At 48.4% G+C, this 18,391-nt stretch overlaps 1 protein-coding gene and 1 long non-coding RNA gene across 2 annotated transcripts in view; one reads left to right on the forward strand and one right to left on the reverse strand.

The window, feature by feature from the left end:
- Positions 1-5,827, reverse strand: part of LOC138579713 (uncharacterized) — a 55,838-nt gene extending 50,011 nt beyond the window's left edge. Inside the window, exon 1 of the long non-coding RNA XR_011304123.1 lies at positions 5,760-5,827. This is a non-coding gene — a long non-coding RNA (uncharacterized lncRNA). The remainder of the gene's footprint in view (positions 1-5,759) is intronic.
- A 2,843-nt stretch (positions 5,828-8,670) lies between these two features.
- The window catches only part of STC2 (stanniocalcin 2), a 74,328-nt gene continuing 64,607 nt past the window's right edge, over positions 8,671-18,391 (forward strand). The window contains exon 1 of the mRNA XM_069652418.1: positions 8,671-8,964. Coding sequence (XP_069508519.1) covers positions 8,793-8,964 — 172 coding nt within the window. The 5' untranslated portion in view covers positions 8,671-8,792. The remainder of the gene's footprint in view (positions 8,965-18,391) is intronic.

Here is an 18,391-nt window from a genome sequence, read left to right on the forward strand (position 1 = left end):
TGTCTGGGAGAACTCAGACCATTTCTGTTGCAGGAGATACATCTCCTCAGTCTGAGCATTTTTTGTCTGTATAGTCTGCTCTAGATCATGTTCTATTTGCCTTATGTGCACCGTTAATTTTTCAGTTCCTGAAGACATGACTCACTTCTCTCCAGGTCTGATTTTACTTTGCACACTTCCTGGCACAGGGCATCTTTTTCCTGATACTGTGCGCAAGTATGTTCACTAAGGTTATCTCTCTGTTGTTTAATAGCGCCTAACTTCTGGCGTTCCTGGTCAAAATCTGTTTGGGAATGGACCTCTTTCATGATTAACATACTATTCTCCTCTTCCAATTGCTTGATCTGATTTTTAAAGTGCTTATCTCCTCTAAGCAGGCTCTACTCTGTGTCACTTGTTGGTTCAATTTTAGTTGACTCTCTTTCAGGGAATCAACCCTTTACTGACAATCCTCTTTCAGTGAAGACAATTTGGCCTCCTGTTCTGAATTAGTTTGTTGTACTGCCAACTAGTTCCTCCTTGAGCTGCTTGTAAGATTTCCTAATTCCAACTCAGAATGTTGGCTCTCTCACAGTTTCTCCTCTACCTGCCTTAACTCACTCTATGTTTGATTTAAAAGCTCAGACTGATTTTTCACAGAGGTTGCAATTTCTTGGAACCTTTCTTCCATGACTATCATGTAGAAGTACATGTACGCAGTGAGTTGGATCATTTTAATCTGCTCATCTTTGATGTTCTGAGTCATATAGAACTCATTCAGGGCTTGATGTAACAGGCCACTGTCCTGCCACAAATCCATGTGTATAAAGGTCACCTGTTGAATCATACTAGATAGCCAGGTTTCTTGTTTTTGTTCTGCCCATTCCCTTCTAATGAATAATTTGGACAGAAGGTTCTACCTAGCCATTTTAATTTCCATGGTGCTCATTGTGAAGAGTGTTCTTCCTTCGGTTATCCATGCAAGGACAAAATCTCTACCCTGCTCTTGCCTAGTTTAGGGTTCAATATTTTGAGACACAGGCCTGATACCTAGGTTACAGGTTTTTGGACGCCACCTTTACAGCGTAACACAGTTTTCTAGCCACTAAAAGTAACACTACCTTCAATGGGTTAGTCTGCTGTGTTGGACTGTCATGGGTGGAAACTCTAACCTCAATCAAGGCACGAGCCCCCACTTTGTCACAGTATCAATACACTATTTATTAATTATTGGTTAAATGAAAAAGAAAAATCAAACAATTTAACAACAGCCACCAGTGTTGGGGCAACACAAATGCAATGATTCCAACAGAACAATTGGTTCAGAAATCCTAACACAGGTTACAGATCTTTAATGGCAAATCAAGAAAAACTGTTTTAAAGCAATTGATAGCACCAAGGTTAAGCACTCCCCCCTTCAACACTCACCTCCAAACATCACTTAATTCCCTTTGGATGGAAGGCAGTGGCAAGAAGTAGGGATAGAGGGAGAAAAATCTGATTTGAAATAAAGCCCACGACCCCAAGATGGCAAGCCAGAAAAGAAAATGAAAACCTGTTTTTGGAGCAAAACAGCAAAATTGGATTTTGCTTATTACTTGCACGGCTACTCACAACTGCTGTGGGACAGAATAAAGGAAATTTGTGTTGCTACACTTGAAGCGCTAGGGGAGCTTAGAGACTACTAATCAGCACACCAGGGCAACATGGAAACAAGGTAGGAAAATTGATTTTGGGGACAAATCAAATGCAAAAGAAAACTACAAACTGCAAATGGAAATTTGTTTCACACATGATTTACAATGACAGGTAGCTAAGGAAAGGGTTTAGCTTTCAAAATCGGAAATCAGTTTTCAAGGTCAAGGACAGAGGCACATAACAGATAGCATTCTACACAAAAGGTATTGCTCTCAATGGGACTACGGTTTAGGGTTTTCAATGGGACAGATGCAAATTAGGAGTTTGTGGGGTGATGCACACAATACACAGCCCAATTCGGTTTCCAGTTACACAGAGACTAATTCTGTTGAGGCTATACTTTAATGACTATAGTTATTAAATAAAGACACTAGGCACAAGGGGGTTAATTTTGAATTTTAACCAGCTTGTACCATGAATTTCAATGGGGAATTAATTGATGTACTTCAAAATAATGCTAAGGATGTATACAGACAACTGAGGGATTTATCACAGGGAATACGCTAACATACACATGTTAATGCAGATCCTACCATGGGAAGGTGAGCGAATTATACTGGCAATTTGGGACTTTCAATGGTGTTTCAATGGGGGGAAATAGTGGGTGAAATGTTACAAAAGGAGAGGTTTATGCAATTTGGGACTGGGGTTATTTGCTACTTACAAGTTAAGCCTTGGTTTGGGATTCTGGGCAGCCAGCTGGATCTCAGGACCCTCTGGACAGCTAGGCAATGGGTCTGGTCTCTGTACTCTCCTCGGTGGGATTCTGCACAGCCAACTGGATCTCAGGCCACTCTGGACAGCTAGACAAGGGGTCTGGTCTCTGCACTCTGAAAGGTGGTATGGTTCAGCTGCCTCCTTCTCCTGTCTCCCTGGATTTGTGTGTGTGTGTCTCTCTGTCTAGTACAGTCCCCCTTTATATAGCCCAAATGGCATCATTCACTTTACAATCTAGGGGGAGTAATCTAGAATTACTCCTACTCTGGGATAGGACAGTTCGCCATTCCTCTTTCCACCCCCTGGCCTTATTGGTTCAAGGGGAGAGAGCATCATCTGTCTGTTTGTATTTTATTGTAGTTCTTTGTTCCCAGGTCCACTTTTCAGCAAAACTGTTTTATGTATCATAACTTCAAACTTATACTAGCCACCACCATAAGAAATAGATATGCGGTTTCAGTGAGTAATAGGAAATTAGACTAGCCAATCGCCTACTCCGTGCGAGATAGCATGGCCCTTTGGCACATTTGTGTCCTTTACATGAAATGCATAACAGTTGTAACTATGCAAATGATTAATCATGTTCATATTCTCAATTTCCATCTTTCCACCAATTTTCATATTTGTCCCATTTTTAAATCAGCCAGAAACGAGTCTTTACTGGACATTTCAGTCCACAAAGTCCAAGAAGTACTTAGTCTCTTCAGAACCCCCTGGAAATCATATGGAATAATAGCATTCAATGAAATTATTTCTTATTCTGAGTGCTGCGAAAAATGTCTAAAATGAATCAATCCTTTAATGTCAATTTGGAGGATCTGTCACATATGGGAGGGTGGTGCTTCATCCCCCACAGCCAACTCTCTTCCCCTGGCTCAGCTTGCAACAAAATACTTGTATTACACTCTTTCAAGTTTGTCAGTTTTTCCTTGATAGTGGGTGCAGAGGAACTCACACTTCTTGGTCAAGCTCTAGCCCCACTTGCTTTCTATGTCCTCCCTGCTAGTACTGCCTTCCAGTCTGGCAGAGACGGGAATTATAACACCCTCAGCCACATCACATGTCATTGCAGAGTGGTTCACATATAGGTGCAACTTCCAGTGGGAGTCAAAGCTTTCAATTGAGTTTTGTGCCTGAGCCCAAAAACTGGTTTTACTGGTATTTTGAACCTTTTACAAGTTGATTGAAGTATTGTGGGGGGAAACATAATGTACATTGCTTAGCCAACCCCCCACTCGCATCATATTTCACTAACATTTTTGTTTGAGCAAAGATATCCTTTCATATTGGTTTTTAACGTAATTTTTCTTATTTTCTTTCACACTTGTATAAGCCGTATTTTTCATCTAATGTTGGAAATGCGGTTCTGTAGGTCATGGGATTTTTAAATGTTTTCCTTTGAGTGGGTTTGCATTTGCTGCAGGTCCATTGACACAGAGGGGTAGGCCCCCTGCACAGGGCTCTCTGTTTGACACGGGATAAAAAGAAAAAGCCAAGCCATTTTTCATTTGCAGTGTTTTAGAGCACTGCTTTGTCAGTTTGCAATGTTGAAATCCTCGCCCTTCATGTGATTTAACAGTAAAACAAGGCCGTTTTGGACGTAGTGCATAACTTTGATGTCCATATGGAATAAATCAAATGCAGGGCTGTTCTTCCATGCAGTGCATAACTCCTTGTGATTCAGATGAAAGAGCCATTCTTGGTGAAATGTTTGAATGCTTGCCACACATGTGCCAGGGAAAGAAAAGCACTGCCGTTTTAAGTGGCACTGTTTTATGCAATTTTTCAGGTGACAGGCATTTCTGTTCCAGGGCCTTAATTGCATCCCACATCTTCAACAGTCTCACCCCTATATTTCACTCCTTCCATCTCTCCTCTCCTCCTTCTCTTCCCATCCTCTCTATTCACACCCATCTGTTCTTTCCTCTCCTCCTCTGCTCTCATTCTTTCACCTCTCTTCTCCATTATAACCTTCAACTTTACTTTCCTCCTTTTCTCTTACCAAATTTCTTCCATAACATTGTTTTCTGTCACTTTCTTGTGTTTCTTCCCTCCTTTTCATTCTCTTTCCATAGTTATCTCATTAATGCATGCACCCCTCGACTCTGTTGTGTGCCTATCTTTCCTCCCCTTATTTTCTCTTTCTCATGTTTCCTTTTCTCTACTTCATTTGAATATTGTTCTCCTTGTTTTCCTCTCCTTACCACATCCCATCGCTTTTCTCCCCTTTTCGCTCTCACCTTTCATCATTAATCTCCCCTTCTACTTCGCTAGTAATTCCTGTGCCCTTTCTTCTCAAGTATTTTCCATGCTCCAACTTTTTCTCACAGTGTTGTTCCTCTAGTTCATTCACCTCCCTTTGCTCCTTCATTTTTTTCGTTCCTTCATTCCCCTTGCTCGCCTTTCTTCCTCTATATCTTCTCTGTTTTTCTCATGCTTTTCTGGATTTCATCCCTACCTCCTTCTCCTCTTTTTTCTCTGAATTCCACAGCTTTTCCCTATTTATCTCTCTTTTTCATCAATCTGCTCTTTTCTCTCCTTTCGTCTTTTATCTCCCTCTCTCAGTTCCCCTCTTTGCATCGCTTTTTTTCACCAATTTTCTTTCTCACTCTCTTCTCCTCTCTTACTTTTCCCTCTGTTCTTAAGTCTCACTTTCTAGTCTACTCCTTTTCCCGCCTGCCCCCTCACCTTACTTCACTGTTATCCCCTTGTTCCTTTCTCTGGTTTTCCATCTTTGGTTTCGCTCCTTGAAAAGACATGGTTTATTTATTTATTTATGCATTGTTTGTCGGATACCTGTATCCAACAAACAATGCATGAATAAAAAAATTAACCACGTTGTGCGCAGAGTGGGAACAGACCCTGACCCGGTTTATTTATTTATTCATGCATTTTTTGTCAAATACACGTATCCAGATACACGGATCCATGTTCAATTGTGGGCTCGATGATCGAATCTGCAGCGCACAGCCCCCAGGTTTTCCGAGGGTCAAAGACACCTTGGTGACCTGGGGAGCGGGTGCAGGCATGATTCTGCCTGCCTGCAACAAAGGGATGTAACTGAGAGGAACTTACAGTTTGGAGACGCTGCAGTGTGCTTCCTGTAGGCAGTTGTGACTCACAGAAGCCAGCCAGCCACAGCGTTGCTCAAACAGTTGCCTGACTCAATCATGGTGGCAGGCTCATCTCCGGTCGCGGCTTTCGGCCATGGAGCGATAATGACCCGCTGCAGCCACTTAAAGCACTAGGAGGCAGCACCTTCTTGCTTCTCCTTCCCCACTCCCCCTTCACCCCTTAGAACACATGTAGTATCCTACAAGGGTGCTAATGATGTCTTTTTTGTAAAAGTGAAAAAAAGAAAGTACCTGTGTTATGCGGATCAGCGCTGTGCAGTGCTGCTGGTAGTGAAGTTCGTTTTCATGCTGATGATGTTACAGTCATCGACATGGAAAACGGACTTTGCTGCAAGCAGCAGTGTGCCAATATAACCATTAGCACTCGTGTAGGGTACTACATGGGTGCTAATGTCGGTAGTAAAACCTGTGGCAGGCTGAACCTGCTGGTAACGGCACTGCTGCCCGCGTTAAGGGACCGCTGCTGTACTCGGAACCCTTAACGCGGGCGGCGGGCCGTTACTGACAGGGTGGACCGCGACCTTGTTTAATATCTCCTCATTATTATTAGAAGTCCAAAGAGTGGCAATGGCTGGAGGGCTGCTTCCTCTGGCTATTGTGGAACACCACATCAGCACTGAGCGGCAGGGGTGTTACAAATGTTATTTTTACTAATATCATTATTACTATTAATCGAGCCACACACAAACAATATCCCGATTAAGCCAGAAGAAAATAATATCGAACAAGAAAAACAATGTTTTTATTATTTGTAACAACACCAATAACATTAATAACACTAATAATAACCACTTGTTTTATCATTGCTGTCATTGTTGATATTATCATTATTATTATTTTCATTAACGGTCTTCAGCTGGCAAAAAAATGTAATACAATTTACGAAAAATAAGGTTTTCTGGCTACTGTCCCCAAAACAAATCCTGGCAGCCAAACTGGAAAAGTTCACATGAAAAGTGCAGGATGTGACCGTGCAAGCCGCAGGGGGCGAGATAGTGTGCTGAGGGGCCCCTTTCTTCCTGATCCGAGGCCGCTGTTAGCAGCGCCCTCTGCAGGTCATTCGGGGTTATGACAGATCCTCGGAGAGCGCCAAGCCCCGTGGCTGTGTCCCACCGTCTACTCTCTGGCAACACCTGCCAGGCAATGTGTTTACTGGGCATCCAAGTGGCAGACAGAGCTGTACACAGAAAGAGACGCGTGTTCTCTTCGTGCGTGCTATTTGCGCACAGCCTGACCTGCATTGTCGTGTGCAATCCAATGCCATGAACGTACATGTGTGAAGTGTTCACGCACGCAGCCTTTCTTCGCACTCCATCCTCTTGAACTCCCCCTAGCGTGAACGGGTGGTACCTGCCTGCACGCCTGTGCTCTGCTGCGCTGCGCCTGCAACGCCAGGGGACAGTGCAGGTGAATGCCCCCGACACTCCACCACACGAAAGTCTGTGCGTTTCCCAGAATTCCCTTTTAGAACACAGTGCGGATGGCACGCCCATGTGTACCTTTCATCCATATGCACTGACTACAACAGTGAACAATACCACGGGGTGTCAGCGGAGGTAATTAAGTGTTAACTTAGCTCACTTTGGTAACACACCTGCTGCAATCGCCCGTGTGCAGCGCGGACCGACTCCGCCTTTCAACCTTCCAAGGTCAGTCAATAACATGACTGCCATTTCCTTGGTAGGGACAAGACTTGCTCTTGGCGGAGCCGGGGCCTGGGAGATTGTCCCATTGACCATTGTGTGTCGGCCAGCCCCCTCCCTCCCACGACACCCATTTGGGGGAATATAGCTTGGCAATGCATCAAGAGGGGCTGGAGGCAAGAAATGCATGGACTGCCCCAGGCGGAGTGAATACAGGACCTGCGCTGAAACCCCAAAATGCAGGCAGCGCCAGTCTCCCTGCAGGTCGCGGAGTCTTCCTGATTCTCGCGGGGGAAACTGCAGTAGGCCCAAAATGGGATCATCTGCAGCGGCTGCGTTGCTCCCCTCTCCTCCTCCTCCCTACAATGCATCGTCTTCCTGCATTGGAGCTCCCTGGAACTGCGTCTCTTCTAAGCGGCCGCGCGGTGTTTATTTGCTCTCATGTGAAAAGACGGTTCAAACAGCGGCTGTGGGAACACGTTGGCGCAGTGCCGTCAAACACACCCACACGTCGTTTTGTGGGGTAGGTGTGCGGGGCCACGTGCTGCCACCTTAACAAACCGCACCATTTTTCACTGTGAAAATTACTAGCCCCCCACCCCCAAAACGATGTCGACCAGCTGTGCAGTCATGCAGAATTACTGCTGTAAATCTTTTTTTTTTTAAATATCACCATTTCTCCAGTGTGAATGTTGAGAGCGGCGGCGGCCAACTATGCGTGCAGGCAACAATAATCTGTGTGTTGGCTGAAACCGTGCGGGCGTGGTGGGGTTGGCAAGTGGTCTGTCTGGTGAGATGTGGACATGGCATGTGACATGTTTGTGTTGAGCGTGTGAAGAACATGTGGTTTGTGGTAAGTGCATTGGGTGCCTATGCGCCGAGAATATGCGCCGCGTGTGGTGCATATTATTATAATTATTTTATAAGCCGCTTGATCCCAGCGCGTGGTTTCTGAGCGGGAATCGACCCTGTGTATTGCACCGCCTTCTCTTGTATCCAAGACACGCGCGTTGCCCCTGAGCTGTCCTTCCTTCCCTGTATACGCATTCTAGAATATCTGGTTACGGTGTATGGCGAGAGTGTGGCGCATGCGGCGTGCGTGACCTGTGAGGATCGTGCTAACTATGACGAATGTGGGTGAGGGTCTGGTGCACCTGGGGAGCATAAAATGGCGAAGTGGTGAACGCCCGGGAATACCGTGGTGAACACATGAAAGGGGGCCGAATGCATGCCTAGTGTTTAGGTGAGTGCGAGGCATGCGGGGTGAGCGTATGTGGTGAACGTGACGAAGTTGAACGTGTGTGTGCGTGTGTGTGTGCGGAGCACGTGGACGGTGTGTATAATAAGCATGCAGCGCACGAGTGGAGTAGCGCCGTGTGTACGTTGGGAGTTACTCCCTCTGCCAGTGGTGTGTGGCCCAGCCCCACCCCCGCTCCCTGATTGGCCGGGCCCTGGGAGAGCACCTGCGCGAGCCCCTCATGAGCTGACACCAGAGCCCCTCTCTATTTCAGGCCCCCCCGCCGGCCGCTGCCTCAGTCCCTCCCCGGAGCCCTCCTGAGCTGAGCTGCCCCTGCTGCACGCTGCTCCGCCCGCACTCCCGCACTCCACAGCCTCCACAGCCATGCGTGCTCCCGCGCTCCGCACGCCGCTGCCCCTGGCGCTGCTCCTGCTGCTGCAGCTGGCCAGCCTGGGGCCCGCGGGCGGCACCGAGGCCACCGACCTGCCCGAGAGCCCGCTGGAGAGGGAGAAACTCACCGCCCAGCAGAAGGGCCGCCTCTCCCTGCAGAATACGGGTGAGTGCTGGACGGGCTGCCTTCACTCGTGTGTGCCGACCGCGCCGCCCCTCCAGGCTCACACGTTAACGGGGTGGGTGTGTGTGCTTGCATTACACTCTGTAAACTTCTGGCTTCCCCGAACAAAACGTGTATAAACGCAAGTACATATGCAGAATAATGGTAAACCAACATTTCTTAGAGTGTTTACGAATCTGGGCGCATGATTGCAGTTATGAGAATAGTGTTTGCCAGATTGCTCCAAACTGAAAAGAATGCACCCCGGAGTGGCAGAGCCCGTGCCCGCCGGAATGCCCACTAGTAAACAGAGGCTCTGCGTGTGCCCGGGGACTCCCGGGATCCGGCACGTGTGGCCGCATGGCGTGCATGCATTCCACAAAGGCGCGTGCAAAGTGGCTGAGGGGTAGCGCCCACGTGCTGGTATACACTGCCTGCATAATCCCGTGTTTCATGTAGCGCTTCGACCGAGTACCAGCAGCACACCACTTCGGGGAAATCCTTACAATTTCCTAAGCAACTCCTGGCTTTTATAACGTATTTGGCTTTTTTTTTTTTTAATTGATTTGGCACATGCCTTGTAGTGCCTTGAAGGAATTCATTTACGGTGAGTGCTTTATACCGGTGCCGTACACACGTGTTTCCTGTGGATGGGTGCCTGTCCCCCTCTCCATATTCTTGTTGTCCCCCTCTCTCGCTCTTTCTACTGTCACTCAATGCCCCCCCCCTACTCGTTCTCGCTATCGCACCCACCTTTCCCTCTCGCCCTGCCTCCTCTCTCTCGCGCCCATGTACTTTTTGGAGTTCCTCCCTCACGCTTGCTCTGTACCTGTCTTATTTTCTTTTCCCGGGCCTTCTCACTCACCTTCTTGTCTCTTTCCGTGGCCATTTCTATCTCTAGCACTCTCTCCATGTCCCTCCCTATCTCCCTGCCTTGACTTCCCTGCCTGTCTTTCTCCACGGCTTTCTCTCAGTTCCTCTTTCTCGTATCCCTTCATCGCTCTCTTCTCTGCCCCGTTCAACTCATCCCTTTCTTGTCCCACTCTCTGCGCCGTGTGCCTTTATTGCTCTCTCTCCCTCTCCCGTCCTCTTCCCGACCTCTCTCTTTCTCTAGGTATTTGCTTTCCGCTCCCTCTGTTACTGTCCCGCTATCTCTCGTTCGTCCTCCCCCTCTCCCCCCGCCTCCTCCCCGCTCCGATAGGTCCGCTTCCTATTAATAGGGCCTGATTGTACTCGTGTTTGTGTTGTTCCATTTCACCCTGCGTTCATTCATTCCGTGCACGGCCACGCGCCATCAGGTGGCAACTGCACAGTGCACACGGGGAATGTTTGCATCCATGCACAGGAGGGGGGCGTAGGGGTTCGGGCACTTCAGAGCCGGCTCGCTGCATGTCATTTGCTTGTAGTGTCGTGTCAATGGCATGATCCTTTACATGTTGCGAGCTTGCTGCGCCCTGTATCTGCGGCGCCGCGATGTAAAGCGTCAGTCAATGACTTTCTATAATAGAACGTCATTGACTGACACTTGACATGGCAGTGCGATGGAGAGCACTGCACGAGTCGCGGCAGCCGCCCTGCGGGATCCTGCGTGCTGCCACCAGCCAACTTCCCGCCTAAATCACGTCCCTAGAGCAAAGATCAGCAGGGCACTTACCGGGACACTACGGGCATGAGGGGTGGGGGGCGCCCAAAAATCGCGCACAGAGCGCTGGTAGGCCTGGGCTTTGCCTACAAAGAGCTGGGCGTTTTAGTGACGAGAACTGCCACCTCCCCTCACCGAGAGCAGCTATGCTCATTCTGTTCAGGTGTTGTAGGGGAATCCCCGCACCCCTGCCTGGAGGGGTCAGTAGCTGCGTATGGGGGTGGGGGGACGGGGGTGATACAGGGTCTCATGGCTTGCATAGGAGACATTCACCAGCCACTAAGCATTCATTCATCCAGCTGTCTGTGTGCAAAGCGCTATGAAGGCAATAGCCAAGCAATCTCGGTGTTTTACAATTTGCGTGACATTCAAAAACGAAATGCCCCGTTTTGTATGTATGCATGTGCTCGTTGGTGAGCATGCATGTATAGAGAAACACATAACATCTCAGAACATGCGTGAATGCATCCAATGTGTTCCCTTTCCTCGATTTAGGCACATTTCTAGGCTTAGTCACGTGTGCATCCATACATTTAATGTATGTTTTTTTTTAATGAACACCGGGGAAGTTATTCATGACAGAAGTGACACACCTCGAAGTCTCTCCAGATAACCGAGGCAGTGTAGAAGTCGGGCTCCTTTCCTGGAGCGAGTGGGTGTCGGAAAGAGAGTGGCACCAGTTGAGGAAGGGTGTTGTAAAAGAGGGACCTAGACCAGGCGGCAGTTGCCAAGGAACAGGGGTGCGCCTCAGGGTCCTAGTGCCCTACAAGCACAGAGTTTGCTTGTTTACATTTTGAACACACGTGTGTGGCATTTTCCGGAGGGGTTGCCGGTGATCAATTAGTTAGTGGTGCTGCAGGGGTCGGAAACCCCCATCAATGGATACCAGGAGGAGCTTATTTCTGATTTTAAGCAAGTCCCCTGATGGGCTGACTTTAATGTCTTGGGGAAGCAATGCACTGAGGTAAAGTGGGAGGCGACACTGGCGAAGGTGGGCAAAGAGCTTGTGGTGAGTGGGGAAGGCAGCGTGGCAGCGGCAGTGTGGAGAGACACACACAGCATGGTACAGGGGGCAAGACCATGGGTCAATTAGAAACCTAAAACTCACGTCCCAACCGTCGCCTGCTCCAGAACCTTCCCTGACCCCTTAAATACCTTGAAGGGCGTTCAATGCGCAGGCCAGCTCGCTGGCCTGAGCAGCGCCAACAATCAAGAGAAGAGAAGGGGGAGCAGAGAGACCATGGTGTGCGCTTGAGCGTTAGTCCAGTGAGCCCCAGGGCAGGGGTCAGGGCTTTGGCCACTTCATGGGGGATCTGGGCGGGGGGTGCGGCATTACCTTACCTTGGGACAGCAAATCCTGGCAGCAGTGGGAGTTGCCATGACGAATCGCAGGGTGTTAAAGGGGACCCCAAGGTTGCAGTGAGTAAGTCGGGAAGACGGGGGATGGGAAAGTGGCGTTCGCATTAAAGGCGGGGGCAGGGAGGGGGTTACTTAATTCTTGGAGCAGATTAGCATCAGGCAGCATCGAGCTATCCAGTGACGGATGATGTGTTGCATGTTACCTGTTCCTATGAATGTGTTTGTGCATGATTCTACCCATATATGATTTCACCTGTATAGATGCATGCTTGCTACATGTTTTATACACTCCTACCTATTTTTCCCTACATGCATTTTTTTCAGGTATGAATACATATGTTTTCGAACATGTATTTAGGGATGTGCCATTGTACAGCTCCATACATCTGCACGTGCTTCTATGCATGTCTCTGTTTGCATAGTGCATTAAGATATGCTTCTACACATGTACACACGCATTTAGGCAGGTCTCAGGATCAAACCTTTATCAGGCCCGGACTGGCCTATAGGGCAATAGGCCCATGGTCGAACCAAAAAACTCAACATACTGGTGTGGCCCACTTTTTTTTTGGGTCAAAGGGGCCCACTTTTTAGCCAATGTGGGCCAGTTTGAGTTACTTCACTATGCGCCTAATCGTTTTGACCAGTGTTGCTGAATAAATATTCTTTCACATGCACAATTTGCATCACATTTTATCACAATACTGCCCCTTGGGTACTATTCAAACAGTGTCACAAAAGGAATGAATTACCATTTGCAACTGTGGGACACATTTACATTGGTGCCCGAGACAATGTTATGCCCCAGTCCAAGTCTGACCTTTATTGATGACATGTTGCAAAGAGGTGGGGCATGCATGTGTGGCAGTGAAATAGGATGGCATGTTCCAGGTTTTTGTACGTTCCTCTTCTCTTTAAAGTAATATAATATGGAGTGTTCATGAACGGCCCAAACCTCAGCCATTTAATAATAATAATTTAGCATTTACATAGCGCTGCAAACCCTCAGGCATCTGAGCGCTGCTTATTATTACACACGGTGTGTGGTGCTCATTTATTGACCTCAGAAGGATGGAAGGCTGAGTTTGGCCCTGCCGGGATTCATTCCTGCCACAGCAGGCTATACGCAGATATAAGGGGTGAGCGCTTAGCTTGCTGTGCTATCTGACCTCATGACACAATCTTACTGGCATTTCTGCCACCTGGATGTGATCTGGCAACTTGACACATTGCACTGCATCAGCTGCACTGCGCAGTATAACATGTGCAGCAGCAGCAGAGCTGCCAACTGGCCCGATATTTGTGCCTCTTCTGACCTGTAACGTTGTTTTACAGCTAGGCCATTTTTCATGCAGGATCTGGCCTTGATTGATTGATGACAAGTCCGGAATGGGAACGTTTAACTTTGTATAGTCCTGTGTGAAGATCAACCTGTGGTTGGGTTGCAAAATGCTCCCAGCATCCACAGTTCTGCAGAGACCTCAGAGCAGAGGGTAACAAACAAAAACAGTGCAGGTGAACGAGTCTGAGCGACATCGGTGCCTGTGGTTTGCTGTTAACAAAGGCCCTGCAATTAATAACATAAAGCATTTCACTGTTAGCACCTGCATTCTTAGGTATGTATTTATAGGCAATTGAAATGGTGATGTGGGGTGAGCACTTGTATGCAGGGGAGTGATTGGAATGTAGCGGGGGACAATAGATAGCTCATTCCCACAGCACTCCTTAAGTGTGGGGTTTCAGAAATGGAGAGAGTTAACCGCTTTTAACATTGAAGCGTCACCAAGAGAGTCTCATTGCAATGTGTAAAGAAGTACATGCCCCGCACACAAGTAAGTGTGCCCGTTTCCCAAGCTCCTCTCCCAACATTTGAAGGGTTAGTTCCCCTTGAAATGTTAGCCTGTGTGGCTGACTGTTCAGCGAGGTGCACCTACTGCATGGTTCTGGCTTGATTGCTTCCAAATTCACCCTACTAAATTTATGCCCACCACCTTTCAAAGTCACCAGCTGCCACTGCTTAATGGTATCACAGCAAAGAATGTAATTTAACATTTGACCCCCCCACCCCACCCGCGTTCCAGGAAATTACATCACTGAAGTTAACAATCTAGGCTAAATCAAGTCAAACGCCTTGTACAGTTAAATTGTATGGCGAGGAGGATGCACAATAGCTTTTTTTTAGCACTGCATGCAGGAAGAGGCTCCCCCATTACCAACATACTCTTCGATCCATGTGCACCCCAACACTGCCCTTCTTTAGTCTGTGCTAAAAAAGATTGCATGTAGAGGGCGCTAGAGAGCCCAGCCAAGATGACTGCGGACCTGTGAGCTCCCGTTACCTCTATCAATCTGGACAAGATCCTGTTGTCCTTGTGGTAAAATGACATAAGTTTAAGCAGTGTGGGGATTTGCAAAGGTCCCGCCGGCAGTCATATGAAATCTGTTGGCCATTAATCCCTGGGAAGTGGAGTTATGCACAGAGGGACCAGTGTCCCTTCCTCCCCCCTCCGTAGCCGCGGCGCTGCCACAGGGTTCTCCTATGGCCGAGGCCGCCCCAAGAGGGACATACCTAACGAGTGATGAGGTGCGGGCAACGGGGGTACGTTTGAGGCCGCGGCTCGCCATGGAGGCATAGGCCACAACGCATCTCCTGGAAGGCCTGCAGTAAAGCAGCGGAGGTGCACAACATGCTTGAAGTGAAAGACAATGCCATGCAGGGTGGCGCCGAGTCAGCCGTCGGCGGCACAACCAAAGAGAAGCCAGGCAGACAAGTGCCCGCCAACTTGAGTGAGCTGGGAGCATCAGAGCGGCCAGGCGCGCCCTACCAGCCCCTCTTCGGGCCAATCCGGCACAGACCCAGTGGAGGCCCGACCAATGGCAAAATCATACCCGGTGAGGAGGAGAAGCAAGACAGGCGCCCTTGCACTGCGGGACCGGCCATTACATATGTGGGCATATCTGACATGCACTCACCCCGCAGGCTGGACTTGGACTCCTTCCATCTGCATTGCAAGGATTGGGCACTGATGGTGGGGGTGACCACTAGAGGCTCTCCGGGAGGCACAGTAAGGAAACTGAGAATCACAGACTTTGGTGTGTGTGTGCAGAATCTGCTAACTCAAGCGGGGAATGGAGATAGCAGGGTAAGCACAGTCACTAGCCCACACACCCCCTTAGGCAATACACTGATAAAGGGGCCCACCCTCTGGGATCAGGCACTCCCAACTGGAGAAATAAACGGAACTGGCTGGGGAAGCAACAACATACAAATAAGAAGCGAGGAAGAGGCTCCCGGGTGCGTGTTGAAGCACAGCACCTGCTGGTCAAACAAGGTCTGGGGCACTGGAGTTGCTACAACAGAGCTGCATTTAAGTGCCCCAGACGCGACAGCAGGCTGGTCACTCCCTTCGGGCCCACACACCAACTAGTCAAGCATTAACTCCCCAAAGCTATAAGGGGTGGTCGCGGGAGAGGACACGTCAGAAACTGGTGCCTACTCCCGGTCACTGGCAAGACTCGCAGACAGAGCGACTGTGCCAAGGAATGCGGGTACACTAGAACTTCAGCGAGGGGCCGGGCTTGTAACAGGAGATAACGGGCTGAATAGCTGCACTCAGACTGGGGAACTACTCCCAGACTAAACAGAGGGGATAGCAAAGGAGAAACTACCAAGTCCTGGACATCTGGCAATATGTCAAGAGCAAGCAAAGGGGGGAAACAGCAATGCAAGCTTCAATTTGACACCCTATACCAAGCAAAAACCAGTAAGATTTTGGAGGATCTACCAGAGGGGAGTACCCAACCCATGACCCACGATACTTCGGTCGCTTTCCGTGACATCAAGGAAATGTTTAAACAGTTACAAAACAATATACAGTCTCTTGAAGGCAAAATGGACACACTAACATGCAAGGTGGACCACATGCAGGTTCGTCTTGACAAGCATGGGTAGAGACTGGATGAAGCGGAGGGACTAATCTCCACGGTAGAGGATGAAACAGCGTCGACCTCTAGAGAAATGACATTAGCGAAGCGGGCAATCAAAGAACTCACTGATAAACAGAAGGATCTCAAATCTAAATCTAGGAGTAACTACCTGTGAATAATAGGAGTACCTGAAACAGTAGAGCAAAGATTCATGGAACCATCAGTTGAGGAGATCCTGAGAGGAGCACTAGGATGGGATGGATTCTCGATGGTATTCATTGTGGAAAGAGCACATCGACTTCCAAGAGGAAGGAAACCAATACCTGGGGCCCCCTGCACACCCAATCATAGCCAAATGCTTAATTATCGGGTTATTGATCTAGCCCTTCGAAAAAGCCAGAGAAAAGGGGACTGTGACATACACAAGGGTGACACCATCAAACTCTTCCCCGACTCTGACGACTCTGATAATGTGCCAACATCTGGAAGAACCTACATGGAGGTGAAAAAACGACTGTGGGAGGGAGGCAAACGCTATGCTGTGATGTTCCTGGCCATACTAAGAATCGAGCATGGAGAGTGCACACTATTGTTCCACACCCTGGAGCAAGCCAACATGGTTCTCAAACAATTGCCACAGAAGCCTAGACACTGGGGAAACAATAGGTGACACTTACCTGCCCCTGCCTGTGATGTGAATAGAGGGCAGGGCTGTGATGATTAGCCAAGGCACGAAAGTCAAATTAGCTGAGGTACCAGAGAAGGCTGGGCATCTAGCCATCCCTCAAGTGGAAGCATTTGTTTGTTAAGGGGCGAGAAGGCGATGCTGATTAGTTGGAGTTGTCAGCTGGGGGTGGGGACAAGGGATCGGATTACTGACAGATTGGGATTGTCAGTGGGGGACGGGGAGCTGGAGGGATCGGAAGGGTTGAATTTGGGGTTTAACTGGGGTTGGACGGTGGAACTGCAAGTTGTACTGCCAACCTAAATGGTCAATGGGTGTACCACTATTGTCGAGACGGAGGGTTTCCAATTCAGGTGGTGCAGTGACAAGGTTGGCCCGGGGAGCTTGGGTGAGCAGACAGAGGGTTATGACAGAGGTTGAAGAGCTCTGCATACATAAGTATTGTAGATCATTGTGCTTATGGCGTTGCACAGTTTCATACTAATGTGTACAGTGCTAAAAGTGCAATATGTGCTCAGACCAGGGGTTTGGATGGGTGATGTCAGGGTCACTTAGAAACATGACTTGGAATGTAAGGGGCCTAAATTGTCCATCCAAAATCCGCAAGGTGCTCTTATATATGCAAAGACATAAAGTGGACATTGCATTTCTACAAGAGATGCACTTGACATCGGACACAAAGTCAAAATTTGGGAGGTGTTGGGGTTGCCACTGGTACTTCTTGTCCTACTCCTAATAATCCAAGGGTGTGTGCATTCTCATCCACATCACTCTTGGGTTTCGCTTCACAAGGATGGTCAAAGTCCGGGACGGGAGAGGCATGGTGGTGCAGGGGCTCATACAGGGCTGAGTGCACACATTGGTCAACTACTATGGCCCCAATCAAGACACAGTGTAAACACTGGTGTGGATTGATCAGCAATTGGGGACATTGCCCTCTGGGGAGATAATTTGGGTGGGTGACTTTAACAGGTCATGGAACCAAACCTGGACCGCACGGTAGGAGCCCATCGCCTGGCACCTAAGGTGACTAGTAAATTACAAGACATATGATCAATGTGGGTGGTGACCGATGTTTTGCGGATCAGGAACCAAGGGGCAAAAGAATTTGCTCTCCACTCCTCTGTGCACAGCTCAGCATCCCGATTGGATTACTTCCTGGTTTCCCACACACTGATGGGCAGGGTCAATGAGGTGTGCATCCTAGCGTGTACTCTATCAGACCATGCTCCAGTGTTAGCGGCTGTCCGGGCAGGGGAGTGGGGAAAAAGCCATGGGTGTTTAAAAGCAAGGGATTGACGGATGTAGTGTTCCGGTAAGCTCTGTCGGGAGCAATAGACACATTTTTTAGATCAATGTTGGAACGGTTGAGACAGCTGTGACCCTATGGGAGAGCTTTACGTGTGTAATCAGGGGGAGTGTATTTCAAAGGAATTGTGGGTATTGAAACAAATAAGGAGTGATATAGCTGGAGCTGAGGCCCATATAAGGGGACTACAGGCAGGGTAACCCACATTGGCACCTTCAGAACAAGTGGAAATCAAGAAATAGCTGCAGTTATTCAATAACCTAACACACAGAGTGGTAAAATTCCTCCTGGAGAGAGCTGCAGTTTGGCAATACAGGGACGGGCAGAGACCGGGTAGGTGGCTGGCCATAGTGGTAAAATCAAATAACCCCAAAGATCGAGTGACGTCAATAAAAGATACCATCGGAACAGAGAGGTTTGCAGATCTAGAGATTGTTCAGGAGTTCTGCCAGTTCTATGGGTAATTGTACTCCTCTCAGGTTCGGGTGCCTCAGCAAGCACTTAATGA

Source organism: Ambystoma mexicanum, chromosome 3p (assembly GCF_040938575.1).
Source record: "Ambystoma mexicanum isolate Mex_15411 chromosome 3p, UKY_AmexF1_1, whole genome shotgun sequence".
NCBI classification, from domain to species: domain Eukaryota; kingdom Metazoa; phylum Chordata; class Amphibia; order Caudata; family Ambystomatidae; genus Ambystoma; species Ambystoma mexicanum.